The sequence below is a fragment of the Notechis scutatus genome, chromosome 9 (genome assembly GCF_049901735.1).
Source record: "Notechis scutatus isolate UNSWTSFEM ecotype Mainland chromosome 9, rNotScu1.2, whole genome shotgun sequence".
Classification (NCBI taxonomy): domain Eukaryota; kingdom Metazoa; phylum Chordata; class Lepidosauria; order Squamata; family Elapidae; genus Notechis; species Notechis scutatus.
Window position 1 is genome coordinate 5,775,026 of NC_142017.1, and position 17,370 is coordinate 5,792,395.

The window sequence follows — 17,370 nt, forward strand, 5'->3', positions numbered from 1 at the left end:
AATGACCTAACTTATAAAGGTGGCCATTAAAAAAATAATGGAAATAAATAAAAGTTTGGACATTGTAGCTTTTTGGACAACCAACATGAATTATTTCCTCATCACTAGTACTAAGGGATAGCTAACAAAGTGATGAGTAGTAAAAGAGTAGCAGGCTACATGAATGCAATCAAGTAAAAAAAAAAAATCCTTCCCTGGTTCCATCAACCCTTCCTTTCTGGCAACACATTCAATCAAATAAGAACTTTTGAATTATCCAAGAGGTAGCAACTATTTTGTATTTTTGAAATTGCTGACAGATTTGCATGACGTAAGCCAACCTGTGCAATAAACTAGGCATCTAACCATTTGTTCAAAGCCTCTTTTCCAATATCACAAAGGAAAGCTTGCTTCAGTGGATTTTAAACACAGCTTATCACAGGGGCCTTTGTGTGAACCAAGGTGTATGTTCAACTACCGATTCCCACCATCAGAATCCCACTCACCTCTTAACACCCATCAGTAGAAAGTTCTCCAGAGTTTTGCTTAGAGAACATCTACACCAGGGGTCTTCAAATTTGACAGCTTTAAGACTTATGGACTTCAACTCCCAGAATTCCTCCTCCAGTCATGTTAGCTCAGAAATTCTGGGAGTTGAGGTCCACAAGTCTTAAACTTGCCAAATTTGAAGACCCTTGATCTACACTCAAGGAGGCACCTTGAAGTTCTCCCTGAACTTAAGAGGTCTTCCCACGTGACCATGGAGAACTTCTCACAAACTTCTGATGACATTTGCGATGTACATTTCTGGGAGTGGACCAGTTCCACGCAGAGATTCCCATAAAGATATCTATGGCTGTTTTCTTCTGTAGTGTTTATATGTTGAACAAGCCAATTCTTTCAAAAATAATAAAAACCACAAGCTATTAAAGTAAGTGATACAGTTTCACATAATATAAATAATGTTAGGTTATTATTATTATTAATATCATCACCGTTATTTTTTTTTTTAGTGTTTTTCATACAAGTTCTAAAATAGCTTTAGCAGAATATTAATGTTATAGCAGGGGTGTCAAACTGCATTTTTTTGGAAGGTTGGATCAGCATTGTAGTTGTCCTCCATGGGCTGGCCAGGTGGGGAAGGAGATGGGACGGATGGCCTCCTGCAGCACCCTGCTGGTTAAAACAGGGCATTAGGGGGCCCCTGTGCACCCCATTTTTGGCCTGGACGGTCTCCTGCAGCGTGTTTTGGCTGGCAGGTGGTGCTTCAGGAGGCCATCCAGGCCAAAAACGGGGCGAGTCCCGCCCACACCCCATTTTTGCTAGTAGAGGCACCGCAGGCAGGTTCTTTGCTACTTCTGGGCCAGCATTGCGGGCCTACAGGCGGCCCCCCCATGCCCCATTTTCAGTCTGAACATCCTCCTGCCGGCCAAAACGGGGCGCTGGGGGACTCCTGCACATCCCATTTTCGGCCTGGCCATTTTCAGTACCCTGCAGTGTGTTTTGGCCTGCAGAGTGCTGAAGGAGGTTGTCCAGGCCAAAAATGTGGCGTGCCCCACCTGTGCCCCATTTTTCGCTAGCGGAGGCTCTGTGGGCCTCTGTGTGTCCTTTGCTGTTTCCAGGATGGCCCCACAGGCTGGATCAAAGCACCTTGAGTTGGGCCTCGAGTTTGACACCCCTGTGTTATAGCAACAATACTAACACGAATAAGGACAACACCAATCTTTTCCCCAAGAGGCCACAACATGCCTTTCTTCACGTGTGGGAGAACTTCCCAAGAGGTGGAGAAGGTAGGAGTCCATTTCATGTCTGGTAGAAGTGGTGGTAGTGGTGGTGGTGCTCATGATGATGATGATGCTCATGTCTCTGGATCATCTGCCCAACTTGGCCTTCATACAAGATGACCGCAGGCAGATCTCTGACGTGCTCTTTTTCCATCACTCTCCCGGGAGCTTGGAAGCTTTTGCACAACTGGTGAGTCTCTTTTGCCCTCTGCTTATGTTTCTTGTAAGTCTGCTGAGACTGCATGGGGTGGTAAGGTAGGTTCTGGCCTCCCCGTGCAGTAGGAGAAGTCACGGGAACCGGTACTCCTTGGATGGGTTTACTTCTCATCGCCCTTCCGGTGTGAATAGAAGCAGTGTTTTTGCTCTGAGTCTTGGGAGACTTCACGAAATGCCTGCTGGGCTCTTGACTTCGCAGCCTCTGCTGAATTTCTGCCAGCTTTGCATATGAAGCTTCCATTAAGTTGATATGGGCAGGATCCACCACAGGGGACCTCCGCTGGTGGCCATGGAAGACCTCTGGCTCATGTGAACGGGATCTTGTTTGATTGGCAACCCAAACGGTTGGATTGTGCTTCTGAGTGATCGGTGGAGAGCCTAACAAACAACAAAAGATCATTTAAATATTGCAAGGCAACCTGACCAAATGGTCCTCTCTGATTTACAGACATTGGTGGCTGCCTTAGTCACTCCTGCTGCAAATAACAATAGCAATAGCACTTAGACATATACAGCTTCACAGTTCTTTTCGGCCATCTCTAAGCAGTTTACAGAGTCAGCCTATCGCCCCCAACAATCTGGGTCCTCATTTTACCCACCTCGGAAGGACAGAAGTCTGAGTCAACCTTGAGCCTGGTGAGATTCAAACTGCCAAACTGCAAGCAGTCAGCAATCAGCAGAAGTAGCCTGCAGTACTGCACTCTAACCACTGTGCCACCTCGGCCTTGATATATAAATATAACAATTTTACCATTATTAAAGAAAGATAAATTGTGTTCATTTAGTCCAGGTGTCTTCAAACTTTACAGCTCTAAGACATGTGGACTTCAACTCCCAGAATTCCTCCTCCAGTCATGTTAGTTCAGGAATTCTGGGAGTTGAAGTCCACAAGTCTTAAGCTTGCCAAGTTTGAAGACCCTTGATTTAATTCTTGTTGTGGACTGAACATGGAAGATGTTGACATGAAGAGGTCTGGGGAGACAAAACACTAGACTTCTAACAATCACTTCCACACTGAGTCACAGGGTAGAAAAGAAATAAACATGTCTATAACATGAAGTATAAATATTTTGATCAAGGGCAAGTTAAAAATACTTTGATTAACTAACTTCATTTAAACAAATTTTGCTTAGTACATCACACCTCAGGTTGTCTTCGACTTACCACTGTTCCTCACACTTACACCTCTTGTAGCAGGTGTCATGCTCCTTCGTGTAACAGTAAAAACTGAGTAGCCCCCCCCCCCAAAAAAAACCTCAATAGTCCCCTTCCTCTGCTGATCCAAAGCTTCTTAAATATGCTAACTAGAACTCAGAAGCAGTTCAAAAGCATGCAAATGTTAGTAGATAAATAGGTACCACTTTGGTGAGAAGGAAACCGCTTTCTGTGTTTTCATGCAGGCTACATGACCATGGAAATGTCTTCGGACAGAGCTGGCTCAGTGGCCTTGAAATGGAGTTGAGTGCCACCCCCTATAGTTGGCAACAACTAGTAAAATACACACAGGGATTCCTCCTTCATTTTATCTTCATTGGAACTAGAGAGGGCCTTGTCTGAGAAGTTTCCTCAGATTTTTGGACCGGGATCAAGCCCCGTTTATCTAACCATTGCCTTCCTAGTTGTCTGTTGCTCCTTTCCCCCTATGCTTCTACAAAAACCTTCTGGAAAAATACAGGTAATCAAAGCTGTCCTTAAGAGCCGAAACCTCCACACTTCACCCGTTTCTGCCCTTTCCAGGACCACTGCTCCAAGTCTCAAAATGCATCCTGATCTCCGGATACTCAGCATTGCCCCATTGTCCAAGTAAACCGGACAGTCCAATTTCAAAACATTAAAAACAGGATCTGGAATGAATTGCAAGGCATGGATGCAAAAATACCTGGCCCAAACTTCGATGTGTAGTTTTCGATTCCTGCAAGATCTAAATAGTGGTTCCTCCTTTCAATGTTTTCATCAACGCAGTGATGGTAGCATCCATTCGGTTCAGGCTTGGATTCTCCATGGTGATACCTGTTCCCAAATTACAGGATGCCTATTAGTTTCATCGTGTGCCATGCCTTTAAAAACTAAGCTTTGTGCTGAAATATGAACACAATTCTATATTTATTGGCGGGTTGTATGCTTTCTGGGCAGAAAACTTTAATTTCAACTTCTGATATTTCCAATTGAAGGAATTGATGGAAGATACCTTGATGTGGCAATCTAGAGTTGCCTTGGTGACACAGAAGTTTAATCAATAAATAAATCTGAACAGCTAGTTCCTTTGGAGATGGTTTAGATTTCAGAGAGACGCGTCCTCCAAGTCCCTTGACTTTTGTTTTTATTTTTTGTAAGGACTTTAATCTGAAACTCTCAACAGATGTTAAAAGACCATGGGAGTCTTCTCAACTCATGGTTAGCACCTGCTTGGCATGAGATAAGGGTCCACAGAATTCAAGGGAGGTTGGACTCAGTTCATTTTTGGCTACATAGGGATTCTAGGCTGATGCCTCTTTTAACTCCACCCCCAGTTTCTGCCACTCATTCTCCTACAACAGGAAACAGCCGATAGTTGACTTGGGTTGTGCTGAGCTAAGCAGCACAGAGGCTCAGATTTGGTTAATCCTTGAATGAGAAACTACCAGAGAGGTCCTTGTTTGCAGCCTGGCAGCTTTGCAGAACTTTGTAATTGTTGGTGTTTGTTTTGGCTGGAAATTAAAATGCTAACATTTCCAATGCATTTCACACATATCGTTCACAAGAAGGAAGTTCAGCGGCGATGTTCCTTCTTCCTTGATTTGCAGGAGACAGGTTCAATACTCCTTGTTCCGAGCTTCTGAACCATGCCATGTTAATATGGGGGCATCCTCATTAAAGTGGGACATCCTACAGGGGAAACATATATTGGGCCCAGCATTGTTTCCAGAAGTGCTAAACCGAATGCTTAAATCCAAGGCTATCTAGCATGGCATTTCCCCAGAGAGAGATAAAACGTTTTGCTCCAGTTTACCTGAGGGAACCTCTTGGCTTCTTCTCACAACTTCTTGCTTCTTCACCAGCTTTATTCTCTGCTCGATGCCTTGAGCTTTGAAGATCTGCTTTCACAACAGAGAGAGAGAGAGAGAGAGAGGAGGGAAGAGGAGAGAGGGGGAGAGAGAGAGAGAGAGAGAGAGAAAGAGATGGTTATTTCCTCTCTTTTTATTGATTTTCTGGCACAGCTCAACTAAACAGGGTACATCTATTCTTGGTGAAAAATAGGTAGACAGATGCATTTCTTTGCCTCCAGCCTTGAAGGCAGGAAAAGATTCAGCACGCCTCTTAAGAAACATTCTCCAATTTCAGAGGAGGGGAAAAAAGCGACTGACTAAAGCGAAGAAGTGCAAGCAGGAAAGAGACGTTCAAAGAAACGTTGGCCAGACAAAGCAAGAAAAGCAGAGCTAAGATTTTCAACCAGACCAACGGGAATGGAGAACTCAATCCCTTTCACTAAAGAAACTTTGCCATGTACTATTTCAATTTCCTTGAAAGGTTGCAATTCCACATCACATTAAGCCAGGATAGATTAACCCACGGTTTCTTCAATGAATCATTATGACTTAGCTTGTAAAAACAAACCAACCCATGTTGATCTCAATCCGAAATGAACAAATCTTATTATGGCTTGGTATAATGTGCAAATACAACTTCAGAATCTCTCCCAGTGTAAGGAATATCTTATGATGGTTTGTTTGGAGAAGAAAGAAAAGGCCCAAATCAAATCATACCAGTGTGGTTCAGCATGATGCTTCTCTTCTTCTGGCTACCATCTGGAGCAACAGTGAGCTTAACTCTCAAAGTTTTACTAGAGTTGGGTGAATGGTTGACAGAGGCATCCACAACTTCATAGATGGTATGAAGCAGGCTTGTAATATCCTAGAAACAGAAGAAAATACATATGTAAACCCCAAAGATAGTGTTTATTCTGCCAGGAGCCAAACTTACTTATTTCCTTTACAGAAACAGTAATTCTTACCAACAGTCTGAAATCCCACACTTACTGTTCAAAGAGCTATGCATATTTTGTAATATCACAGCAGCAATTATGAAATTACAATTACAGAGCGATTGTGTAAAGTTTCTGGGTCAGTTAATTAGCACCCAAACTGTTTCAGCCATCAGAATATAAGACACTTCTCAAGTGAAGGAAACATATTCATATCCTCAATGTGTGTGTGTGTGTGTGTGTGTTCTTAAGTTTTTGTGGGTACTTACATGTATGGTATTCAGCTTTGTTCGGGTATTTTCCCACGTCATTATAGTTGTACTTTTAAAGTTGTAGCAACGTTTTGGCAGAATCTCATCTGCCATCATCAGGCTTCTGTATTGTATATATCACATTCTGTATATATCACAATTCAGAAGCCTGATGATGGCAGATGAGATTCTGCCAGCGTGCTACAACAAAAGTACAACTATAATGACGGAAAATCTGAACAAAGCTGAATACCATACATGTAAGTACCACAAAACTTAAACACACACACACACACACACACACACACACATTCACCTCCTTAAAAGCATCCATCATGCCTGTTCATGCACTCATGAAAATTCGTTTTACTAATACTAAATGATGGAACAACTCACCAACAAGAACTATTATTGTTACAAAAATCAGTCATCTGTGACTTTATGTTAACTAGTTCCAAAAATTCCACTCTAGTCTAATTCACTTACTCTGCATCAGCTGAATAGCTAACTAATTTACAGAGGGAGAGTCTAGAGGACTAGCCTCTCAACACAATCCTTTTCCTGGTGGCTGGGTCTCCCATTCCCAACCACCCAAGTACCATCCATGTGAGGTTCCCTGAAAAAAAAAAGATGTCTGAGATTTAAAAGCTAATGGCTTTTTAAGATGTAAAACCTCTAAGCTTAATAAGGTGGGCTAATTAAAAGCCTCCCCGTGTTTGAAAAATGCCGTGGCTTGTAAGCACATTGAAAAGTAATTCCAGAGATCCACGGATTCCCTTCTAATCAGTGGTGATATGCTACCGGTTTGCACCGGTTCGGCTGACCTGGTAGTAAAAAAAAAAAAAGGCGTGCGCAGGATGGCCTCTCCCATCGGCCCCTGTGCTTTTCTCTTCTTCATCCTCTCAGATGATTGGCACTGCAGGTCTCAGCTGGTATGGGGAAAGCTGTGTGCCAGCGTTCGGCAAAGCATGCCCACCAAGCCATGCCCACTGAACCGGTGGTAAAACAATTTGAATCCCACCGCTGCTTCTAATGTAATTATAGTTTTGCACCCACATTCTGCATTCATCTATCCCAGAGACATCTTTCTGCAGTCTTAACTTTAAACACAGCAGCTGGATTCTCTCTCTCTCTCTCTCTCTCATCCAATGCATTTTGATAGCTTAAACCCATAAAAATAACATAAAAAAATCTTGAATATATTGAGGGGAGAAAGCAGAAATGAATCTATCAGTACTTGGAACAGGGGTTCTCTTTCTATGCTCATTTCTTCTTTCTTTTAAATCCCCTTGGTATCTTTCTACACCTCTCTGAAGCTCGATTAACACAGACCCCCCTCACGAAAGGCCTTACAGCTATAGGGCATCCACTAAGTTATTCACAAAGAACAACACTCAGCCTCTGTAACAACCCATGGGCAACACAGTTCTCTCTGAAATGCCAATTTGCTCTCTAATGCACCACATCAGAAATAACCACAACTTCACACTTGGCTAAGCTTTGCTGCTTTTTCTAGCGGAGGAAATTTCCGTTCATCCCCGGGCCTTGCTGAATCCACAGAAATTCCGCGTTCTCCCCTTGTCATTGTGCAAATCTCATCTAGACACACAAATTGCCGGTATAACACATTACCAAAACGAAACACCCTGCAGACAAGGGGGTAGAGAGACAACTCCAGGAATAGACTTTGTGTATTTGTTATTTCACGTGCAAGGTTAAATCCAGGCTAATGGAAGAACCTGGGAATATTGAGTATCACTCAAAAGCTTGGCCTGAAAAATTGAAGCCTTTTACGGCTGGTAGATGTGTCACTTCTAAATCTATAAGAGCATATGAGCTTCAGCAAAATCTTAACACTTTGCAGAGTCTTAGTGCTCTTTACATCTTAGATCCCTTCTCCTCATGATAAAATATGATTATCGGTCCAGCTGAAAGACTTTTGCTATTTTATTGGCTCCGTTCTGACAGCAGTTGGAAGAACCAGAAAGTTTTTATATTTGCAAAGAGCGCTCTCTTGACACTCTGTTTAAAGAATAATTTGTCTCAGATGTTTATCACTTTCCAAATTCACACTTTAAAAATGTTTCTGAAACACGCACGCATACATGCATGGTGCTAATCCCTAACATCAAACAATGCCAAGTGCAGAAGCAAAACCAGCAAAGTAATTCTGGTATTCTAAAAGCAGAACCATTAAAAAGATGGCATATCTTTGAATACTTTATATGGCCAAGTATGATTAGACACACAAGGAATTTGTCTCCGGTGCATAAACTCTCAGTGTATGTGCACAGCAACAGAATATTAATCATAATACCAATAAGAGGGAGGAATAAAAAGGATAATGAGTAACAGTGGCACAGTGGTTAGAGTGCAGTACTGCAGGCTACTTCTGCTGACTACCGGCTGCCTGCAATTTGGCAGTTCAAATCTCACCAGGCTCAAGGTTGACTCAGCCTTCCATCCTTCCGAGGTGGGTAAAATGAGGACCCAGATTGTTCGGGACATATGCTAACTCTGTAAACCACTTAGAGAGGGCTGTAAAGCACTGTAAAGTGGTATATATACTTACAGTAAGCGCTATTGCTATTGCTATAATATGAAGGATAAATAATAATACATCCATAATACATATTGTTAATGTGCATTAATTAATTAGTTAACATTAATAAATGTTCATTTAGGATTGCAAATTCAGGCAAGGATTTCAACACCCTTGAACCAGTTCTATGAAGGAGAGAGTTTGAGCCACTGATCAAATTAATGCTAAAGGCAGATTTTCTAACTTTACCGCCAATGCAATGCTATTCCAGCTGAGACCATCCATATGATGAGGATCTACATATCAAACGATTACTATCTGGGATTCCCAAAAAGTGGTTTTTCAAAAGGCAACTGGACTTCGTTTTTCTTTGAAGACATTTCACTCCTCTCCTCACCCAAGAAGCTTCTTCAGCTCTTTTTTCTTCTTTTTTAACAGAAGATTTTTGGATGAGAAGCGAGACTTTTTCAAAGAAAACCCAGAAAGTCCAGTTGCCTCTTGAAAAAGCACTTTTTGGGACAACCAGGATTGGGTTGACTGAGAATCTCCATAGACATCTACTACTTGGTATAGGCAAGTGCATTTGAGAAGGATGTCTCCTGCTTAAATTAGCTGAAGAACGAAAGATCTTTGAATCTACAACACTGTTGTACGCAGGTCATTTTCAGTATCTGTGAAAAACATTCCAAATACGTATCTCAAAAGCGTTCCATAGAACAGGACTCTCCAAACTTGGAAAGTTGTGAATGAGGAATTCTGGGAGTTGAAGTCCATGAGTCTTAAAATTGCCAAGTTTGGAGACCACTGCCATATAGGATGAGTGAGCTGCACAGATTTATCTCAAAAAACAACAACAACCCTGCAGTAAAGGAATTGGTGACCCTAAAGACAATCAACATGTAACATTCATGCTCACCTGACCTAGAAATACTTTATATTGAATTATGGCATGTTTATAACCTACCTTTTCACAATTTACTTTGCCCTTGTTTTTATCCAGTGCTGTTTTGGGGTGTAACTTGGACTTACCTCACGAGTGACTCTGCCATTGTTGTCAAAATCGTAGAGAGTGAAGGTCCACTCTTGCCTGTTGTCTTCCTCAACAGATACATCACACTGCAATTCCTAGGGTACATGCAAACGTGTGTGTAAGATTAACCAAAACAAAATGCTAGTTGTTGTCATTGTCTAAAACAGGGGTCTCCAACCTTGGCAACTTTAAGCCTGGAGGACTTCATTCTCCCAGCAAAGCTGGCTGGGGAATTCTGGGAGTTGAAGTCTTCCAGGCTTAAAGTTGCCAAGGTTGGAGACCCCTGGTCTAAAACATCCTTTGTTGAAGATGTTTTTCCAAAGGAAACAAAAATCTCTAATGTTCCTTTTATTAGCAGAGATTGTTGAGAAAGTGGTTAGGCTGTGGTTTTGAAAGGCCCTCCAAGAAACAGATGATCTAGATCAGTAGTTCTCAACCTTCCTTTTCTACCACAGACTGCCTTTAAATACATTTGGTGACCATGTACCATGGCCACGGACCCCCCCAAGATTTAACTCAAGATTTAAAACACTGGACTTAACAAACAATTCACGGACCCTCTGTGATATCGCGTCCCTCAGGGATCCACGGACCTTGGGAGCTTCATCATTGGAAGCTTTCAAGAAGAGACTGGACTGCCATCTGTCAGAAATGGTGCAGGGTCTCCTGCTTGGGCAGGAGTGACGGGGTTGGACTAGATGACCTATAAACAAAGAACTGTCCTCGAAGACTATTCAAGGCACAATTCTGAGAGAGCATTGGCCATGCTTGTGGAACCAATACTGGTATGATGCAACAATCCTTCTTCCTTTCCCTTAAAGTTTCTCAGAGGCTTTTGACACCATCCATTCTGGTGTCCTTCTGGACTACCTATGGAGTTGGAGAGGAAGTGGACCTACTAAGTGGCAGTGGTTCTCCCCCTTTCTGTATGGCAGAAAGTAGACAGATCACATGACCTCGGGATGCTGCAACCATCCTAAATACAAAGTTGCTAAGGGGCTGGATTTTGATCATGTGACCACGAGGATGTCGTAACTGTGTGTGTGGGGGGGGAGTCACTTTTTTTCCAGTGCCATGATGACTTTGAACAGTCACTAAATGAACTGTGGTAAGTCAAAGACTTACCTGTAGTTCCTGAAAGGATGCATCGGTGTCCTTACACCTGGCTAAGGTACGCATTAAACTAGGGACTTTCCAGTTCAGTCTTTTGAGTTTCCCCAAGGAGGAAACTCAACTGTTTGCAAAACTGACTCATCTCAATCCAAGGCCTCGCCACAAACTTTACAGGACCCTCAATTTCCTTCTGTGGAACTTGTGTGATCGTGATCGGGGAGTGGGGGAGGGGAGCGAAGGAAGGCATGGGGGCAATTAAAAGAAAAGCTGTGGCACTCAAGGAAAATAAACATTTCCAAATAGCTCTGGCAGGATGGAAGGCCTGAAATGCCTCCTTGATCTGCTGACTTGAAACCAATTCCCTACAGCAGTTAACAGTAAAGCCCCCAGTTTCCCGCTGAGTTCAAAGGCAGCCGTCTCCTGCTTGTTACAGGCCCCTGCTTGAAAGCTGCCAAAAGACCCCTACACAGTTGTGGAAGTGGAGGTTCAGGTTACGCCAACATGCTCAGCTTTCTTGAAAAGGGCCGCTTCCCGATTTAGACCTCTTGGCTGTCGTATTTCAGACTCCTGGGTGCCCTGTCATAAAATGAAAGCCTCTCCTGTGTGCTTAGCCTCTTGCTTGCACCAGCTGAGAAGCACTGATTCTGAAAGGGGAGAGGGTGCATGCAGGGGCCCATCTGCACCCTTGACACAGGAGGAGATGAGACGCTTGTGTCTTGCACAATCAGGAGATAGAAATCAGCAAATGAAGTTGGTTGCACAGTCAAACACACGTACAGACTGGATTTGGCATTTTTATCTGCCTATCAGAGTCCTTCGCCAAGGACCTGGGATAGACAGAAGCTGTTCTTCGAGGGTGTTAAAAGGTATCATTGCAGGAGGTACGCCTGTTTGAGTCAGGCTGCCTTTTGCAATTGACTGGTGGTGGGTTTGTCAATGCCGATGGATGTTTGAGTGGTGCTCGAGATGCTTTGGCGTTGAAACAAGGCACCGTTTATTATTATTGGTGCTTTCTTTTGCCACATTCATTTATACTTCTATATTTGCAAATCTTTATTATATTTTGGGATTTTCTCCTGTTATTTCTCTTCTGTTTTGCTGTCTCCAAGTACTGCTGAGTTCACTCTCCAGAGTTTTTTTGTCTTTCTTATCAACAATTGTTGATATGAGGTGTTATGGAGGGAGGGAGGGAGGAAATGGGAGGAAGGAAGGAGAGAGAAGAGTATAGAAGAGGGAGGGAGGGAGGGAAGGAAGGAGAAAAAAAGAATAGAGGAGAGAGAGGGTGAAGGAAGAGAGGGAGGGAAGAAGATAGAAGAGTAGAGGGAAGAGAGAGAGGGAGGAAGGAAGGACCCAATCTTAAAGCCACTCAAATCATAGAAACTTCATTGACTCTGTTAGATATCAATGAAGCTACATGAAAAGTCCCTATTTTTTCAAGGATCCCTCTCTGTTTGATTCACTAATTATATTTTGAAAGAGCAATCTAAGAGGCGTAGGGAGGGGGGGGAAGATGAAAGCCTATTCTTTTCCAACTTCAGTTATCAGTCCTGGAACAATCCTGGAACAATTTTGGCAAGATCACAGCCAACCTCTGAAGACCCTTAAACTGTCTACTTAGCTGAATTTATACCCGGTGAGAAGAATTAGATCATTTATGTACTTGTAATTGGCTCTGTTTACTCCCAGCGTTATCTGTACCTTTTACAGCAACAACACACTGATCACCTTTGGCAAGAAAATAAGAAAACAGAAACTCGGAGAAAGAAGCGTGATGACAGCCAGCAGAGAGAATCCATTTGCACCAGTTTGAGAGTCTGGTGGGGGGGCCGGGGGAAAGAAAAAAACACAACAAAAAAAAGACACAAGATAAATTTCCCTCCCGCGAGCCTTTTTCCACCCCTTTTTATTTGTAAAGGGGGCCCCGAGTTTTTTTTCTTTTTTTTTTTTTTTCCCCCTTCCCCCCCCCCCTCCCAAAAACCCAGGTTGAGGCCCCCTCCTCCTCCCCCCCCCGTGCAGCAGGCCAATTGGGCATGAATCTAGAGCTTAATTCAGAACTGTAATTACTCGTAGAACTACTGCACACACAAGAACACACCAGATAAAAAAAGGTTTACGGAAACTGCCTCTCCATTAACCCTTATTACATTCTTCACAGGACTAGACTTCCTGTCTCAGGAACTTCTCTGGAGTTTTTTCCCCCTCCTTTGCTGGTACTTTGCTTGTGTGGAGTGACCATTCAAAGTTACAATGGCATTGAAAAAAGTGACTTATGACTGTTTTTCACACTTATGACTGTTGTGGTATCCCCACAGTCATAAGAGGCCAGGCAAGGAGATGTGTGCCTCGATGTGAGTGCTTTGAGTTGGCCATGCCCAGTCAATAACATGACCACCAAGCTATGTCCACCCAGTCACATGACCACCAAGCCATGCCCACCACATAAGCCATGCCCACAGAATCCCACCCCTGGGTATGTCTAGTTTAAAGAAGGACTGGGGTGACATGATAGCAGTCTTCCAATATCTGAGGGGCTGCCACAAAGAAGAGGGAGTCAAGCTATTCTCCAAAGCACCTGAGGGTAGGACAAGAAGCAATGGATGGAAACTAATCAAGGAGAGAAGCAACCTAAATCTAAGGAGGAATTTTCTGACTTTGAAAACAATTAATCAGACTTGCCTCTGGAAGTTGTGGGTGCTGCATTACTGGAGGTTTTAAAGAAGAGACTAGACAGCCATTTGTCCAGAGTGATATAGGGCTTTCTGTTTGAGCAGGGGGTTGGATTAGGAGATCTCTATAGTCCCTCCCAATCTGTTATTCTTTTGGTTGCTCAAGATGCTTTTGTAAACAGAAAAGCTGGAATAATCCTCCTGGAATTGCAAAGTTTTTGAACGTTGAGCGAAAGCTCTTCTTGCCCCATGAATCAACTTGGATTCTTCTTCAAAGTCCCTTAATTAAGCAAAGCCAATCAACCACCCTCAAGAAGCAGACTGAGATATAATGGCAAACTTATCAATGGACACTTCACCTGCAGCTTGTAGTAGGAGTTGCTGCCTCGTTGTCAGTTTTGAAGCACGATGCAACGGCTAGCATGGTGGCCTCTTGTATGTACAGCAGGAGATGGAAGAAGAAAGCATGATTTTTTTTTGGGGTGGGGGGCTCCAATTCTTTCCAAATCTGTCTTTTTCCAGGATATGGATCCAGGCAACCATTTCGCAACCACATACACACAAGATAATCCTCTCCAATATTTGTTATGCACTCCCAAATAGGGCACGCAGCTTGCAGTTCTCTGAACTCTTGAAGCCTCTTCTGTCTTCCAGGAAAACAGGGCACACATTGAAGCAGGCTTGTGAAATGTTTCAAAGACAAAACATTTCAAGATTCCAAAACGCCGTTTCAAGTTCCAAAATGGGTTATTTCATCATTTCTGGAAGCGTTCTGATGTTGTTCTAACTCTTCTGGAAGGGTTCCAAGCACAAACCAGAGCTGTCCTAACCTCAAGAGCACTCCCCAAATGTTTGGAACTGAACCAGCATTGCTTCTTTTGAACGACGCTTGCCTTCGCAAAACCACTAATATGGAGCCGATTAGGAGTCAAATTGGATGGAAAGGACCATCTTTCAAGATCTAAGAGCAACTGGCTGCCCTAACAAAAGGCAACATTGCTTACCTCAAATTTTAGCTGCTTCTTGGCATTTGCGCGGCCATCGATTTCCTTTTCGGCTCTCTTTTCATCACCACTGCAAGCTCCCTCTGTCTTTTCCGGGGGCAGAGCAACTGGGTGCAAAAGAGAGAGGCGGAGTTAAGGAGAATGTTCTAGAAGTGGCATTGAGTTTAGCTGCGGGGATGCACAAAAAAATCTCAACTTTGTTGAGTGCAAAAGAGACAAGTTGAGCATCCTGAGCGTGAAACAAACTGCTTGGGTTTTTAGAGTTTTGTTTCAGGTTTGACATAGAGCACATTTTCCCCAACATTAAACCAAGTTTAGCTTTATTGAGAGATGCATTTTTCAGAGCAAAACCATTTGTACCTCAAAACATTCAAAATAGCTGCACAGAAAGTTTGTTCTTCTGAACATGTAATATAACCTATTTGTGGTTTCATGCTTAATTGTCTGATATGTCAGGGATCTCATTGTAAAACCCATGCTTGTCAACCATGTCAAATTTTGGCTTGATTTTCAACAACTTGGTACGACCATGAATTCTACATGGTTTTTTTTTTCCTAAAAAGACTATCTCCCAGGATCCTAACTTTGTCATATAAAATATAATTCAATTGAACAGGATATAACATTAATAGAGGACTCTGCCCTCTATTTAAAAGCTCTCTGAATGAAGAAAAATGAGCTTTTTAAAAAAAAAAATACACTCAGGGGAAATACAGAAGTGAATTTTTCAAAAGAAAAAAAAGGAAGTATTAAAACCTGGAACATTTCTACTAAGTGAATGGGCTTGTTAGAATTTGCAGACACACATTCATTTCTCGTGTAAAGCCAACAGAAGCCATCAACCAGTCTACCCATAAAAATAAATCAGTTTTTTTTTAAAAAAAAATAATAATATCTGGTTTGCACATAGAACTAAAAGCCACAATGGCTAGCTTCACACGAGCTACTTTATGGGTTAGTGTTATGCATCCATGCAAGTTATATCTTATATCTTATCCTTCATCAGCCTTAAATTAAATTTCTATAATGCAAGCAAGGCAAAGGAGACCAGAGACGAAGTCCATAAGAGAATAAACAGTCTGGCTCTAAGCTCTGCAGCTGAATCTTTCTTCACATTCAGGGAGATAAATAAAACATTAAAGTGACACATTCTGGCAGGTAAAAACTGTGCTGTGACAAATTAGATCCCTCAAATATAAAAGTAAAGATTTTTTTCTTTAGTTAGTTAATCTATGCTGATTTGGGTTCTCATTGCTGGTGGAGAAGTGCTTGGATCTTTTTGTTCTCTTTTGGGCTGGTTGATTGTTTCTTTTGCACAATCTATAGATGTTGTTAATGTCTGTGGGTGTATAGAAATTCCCTGGCCTCTTTATTAAGTGCCTAGGCTGGTCACAACTACAGACACAAACTTTTCCATAAATGGAAAAGGCATCATCATGTGTGCAATATAGATCTATTTCTTCAAAAGCAGCCCCGATAACTTAAGATGGACAGCTATATATGAATCTTTTAAATAAATACATACATATATAAATAAACTGGCTGTCTAGGATAAAAGATCATTGCCTCAGTTAAATTGCTCTGTCACTGGAGTAGATAGTACAGGGGAAAAAATATCAAAGGATTGCATTTTTGGCTCGAGGCGAACAAATTTTGTTTTAACACGCGTTTAACTGAAATACAGAAAATTTAAGTGTTTTTAGGCTATATGCCCTTCAGCTGTCTGTCTCTGTGCATATGAAGCAGCACAGGACAATTAAAGGGATGTGTTCACATCTCATACGCACAATAGAAAAGCAAATGCGGTCTTTAAAGAAAAATTTGAACAATGGCCAGGAAGATTAAAATTGGCAGCGCGACAACCCAAGAAAAACCACAGGCAAAATGCTAAGAGTTCAGCTGCGCCCTGTGTGACCTTCCACTCCAAATCCTTGCCAACAATATTACATTTGTCTAGGTAAGATTGCTATCCTAAATAAACAGGAGATCACCAAAGATCCTAGTTTTCATCTCAGAGCAGTTCAAAACAGATCCGTGGGCAAGATCACTTTTGGGGGAAAAAATATCTTATTTCCAGACACGTGCACACAGTGGACACAAATGAATTTGGGAGACCAAAACCCCAGGTTTGCAATTGCAAAATGACATTAATTTGATTCTTATGGGACGAACTATGCATTAGATGAACCAACAGAAAGGGAGCCTCTACTCAAGAGTTGAACTGTGGGGTCCTTGGTGCTCTCTGAGCTTTCTGATTTGCTTGCAGACATTTCATTACCCAACTAGGTGACATCATCAGTGCTGTACTGATCATCATCATCATCATCATCATCATCATCATCATCATCATCAAACACTGATGATGTCACCTAGTCAGATAATAAAACGTCTGCAAGCAAACTATCAAGTCCAGAGAGCACCAAGCACTCCACAGATTACATTGCTTTCAATATGCCCCAAATCCTGGGTAAAATCCTTTGCAAGTATTGTTTCAGAATATTTTTTTTTAAATGCCCTCAAAACAACTCTTTCTAGATCATTAGACAGCGGTGTCTATTTTTCACTCTTTGGAATTCACTTCTACCCTTTTGCATGTCCATATGCACATGCCTGCACAGTCTATTCACTCCACATGTATGGTACATAGATGCCAAGGCAGGGTCAGCTTCTGAAGCAGCTGTTCAGCTTGGAAAAAGACACGGCTGCTTTAATGTTCCTTCCCTGCTTTCATTCTAAAGGTGCATTATAAAGTGTGTTGAAAACTCTGCCTTTAGTTTCAACAGGAGTTTGTTACCTGTCAATAGAGGCTGTTTCTGGGAAGTGC

At 42.2% G+C, this 17,370-nt stretch overlaps 1 protein-coding gene across 1 annotated transcript in view; it reads right to left on the bottom strand.

The window, feature by feature from the left end:
- Positions 1-254: 254 nt before the first annotated feature.
- The window catches only part of NKD1 (NKD inhibitor of Wnt signaling pathway 1), an 87,632-nt gene continuing 70,516 nt past the window's right edge, over positions 255-17,370 (bottom strand). Inside the window, exons 6-11 of the mRNA XM_087971480.1 lie at positions 14,547-14,653; positions 9,763-9,858; positions 5,723-5,870; positions 4,969-5,053; positions 3,859-3,989; positions 255-2,357 (exon numbers count right to left, since the gene is read on the bottom strand). Coding sequence (XP_087827606.1) covers positions 1,783-2,357; positions 3,859-3,989; positions 4,969-5,053; positions 5,723-5,870; positions 9,763-9,858; positions 14,547-14,653 — 1,142 coding nt within the window. The 3' untranslated portion in view covers positions 255-1,782. The remainder of the gene's footprint in view (positions 2,358-3,858; positions 3,990-4,968; positions 5,054-5,722; positions 5,871-9,762; positions 9,859-14,546; positions 14,654-17,370) is intronic.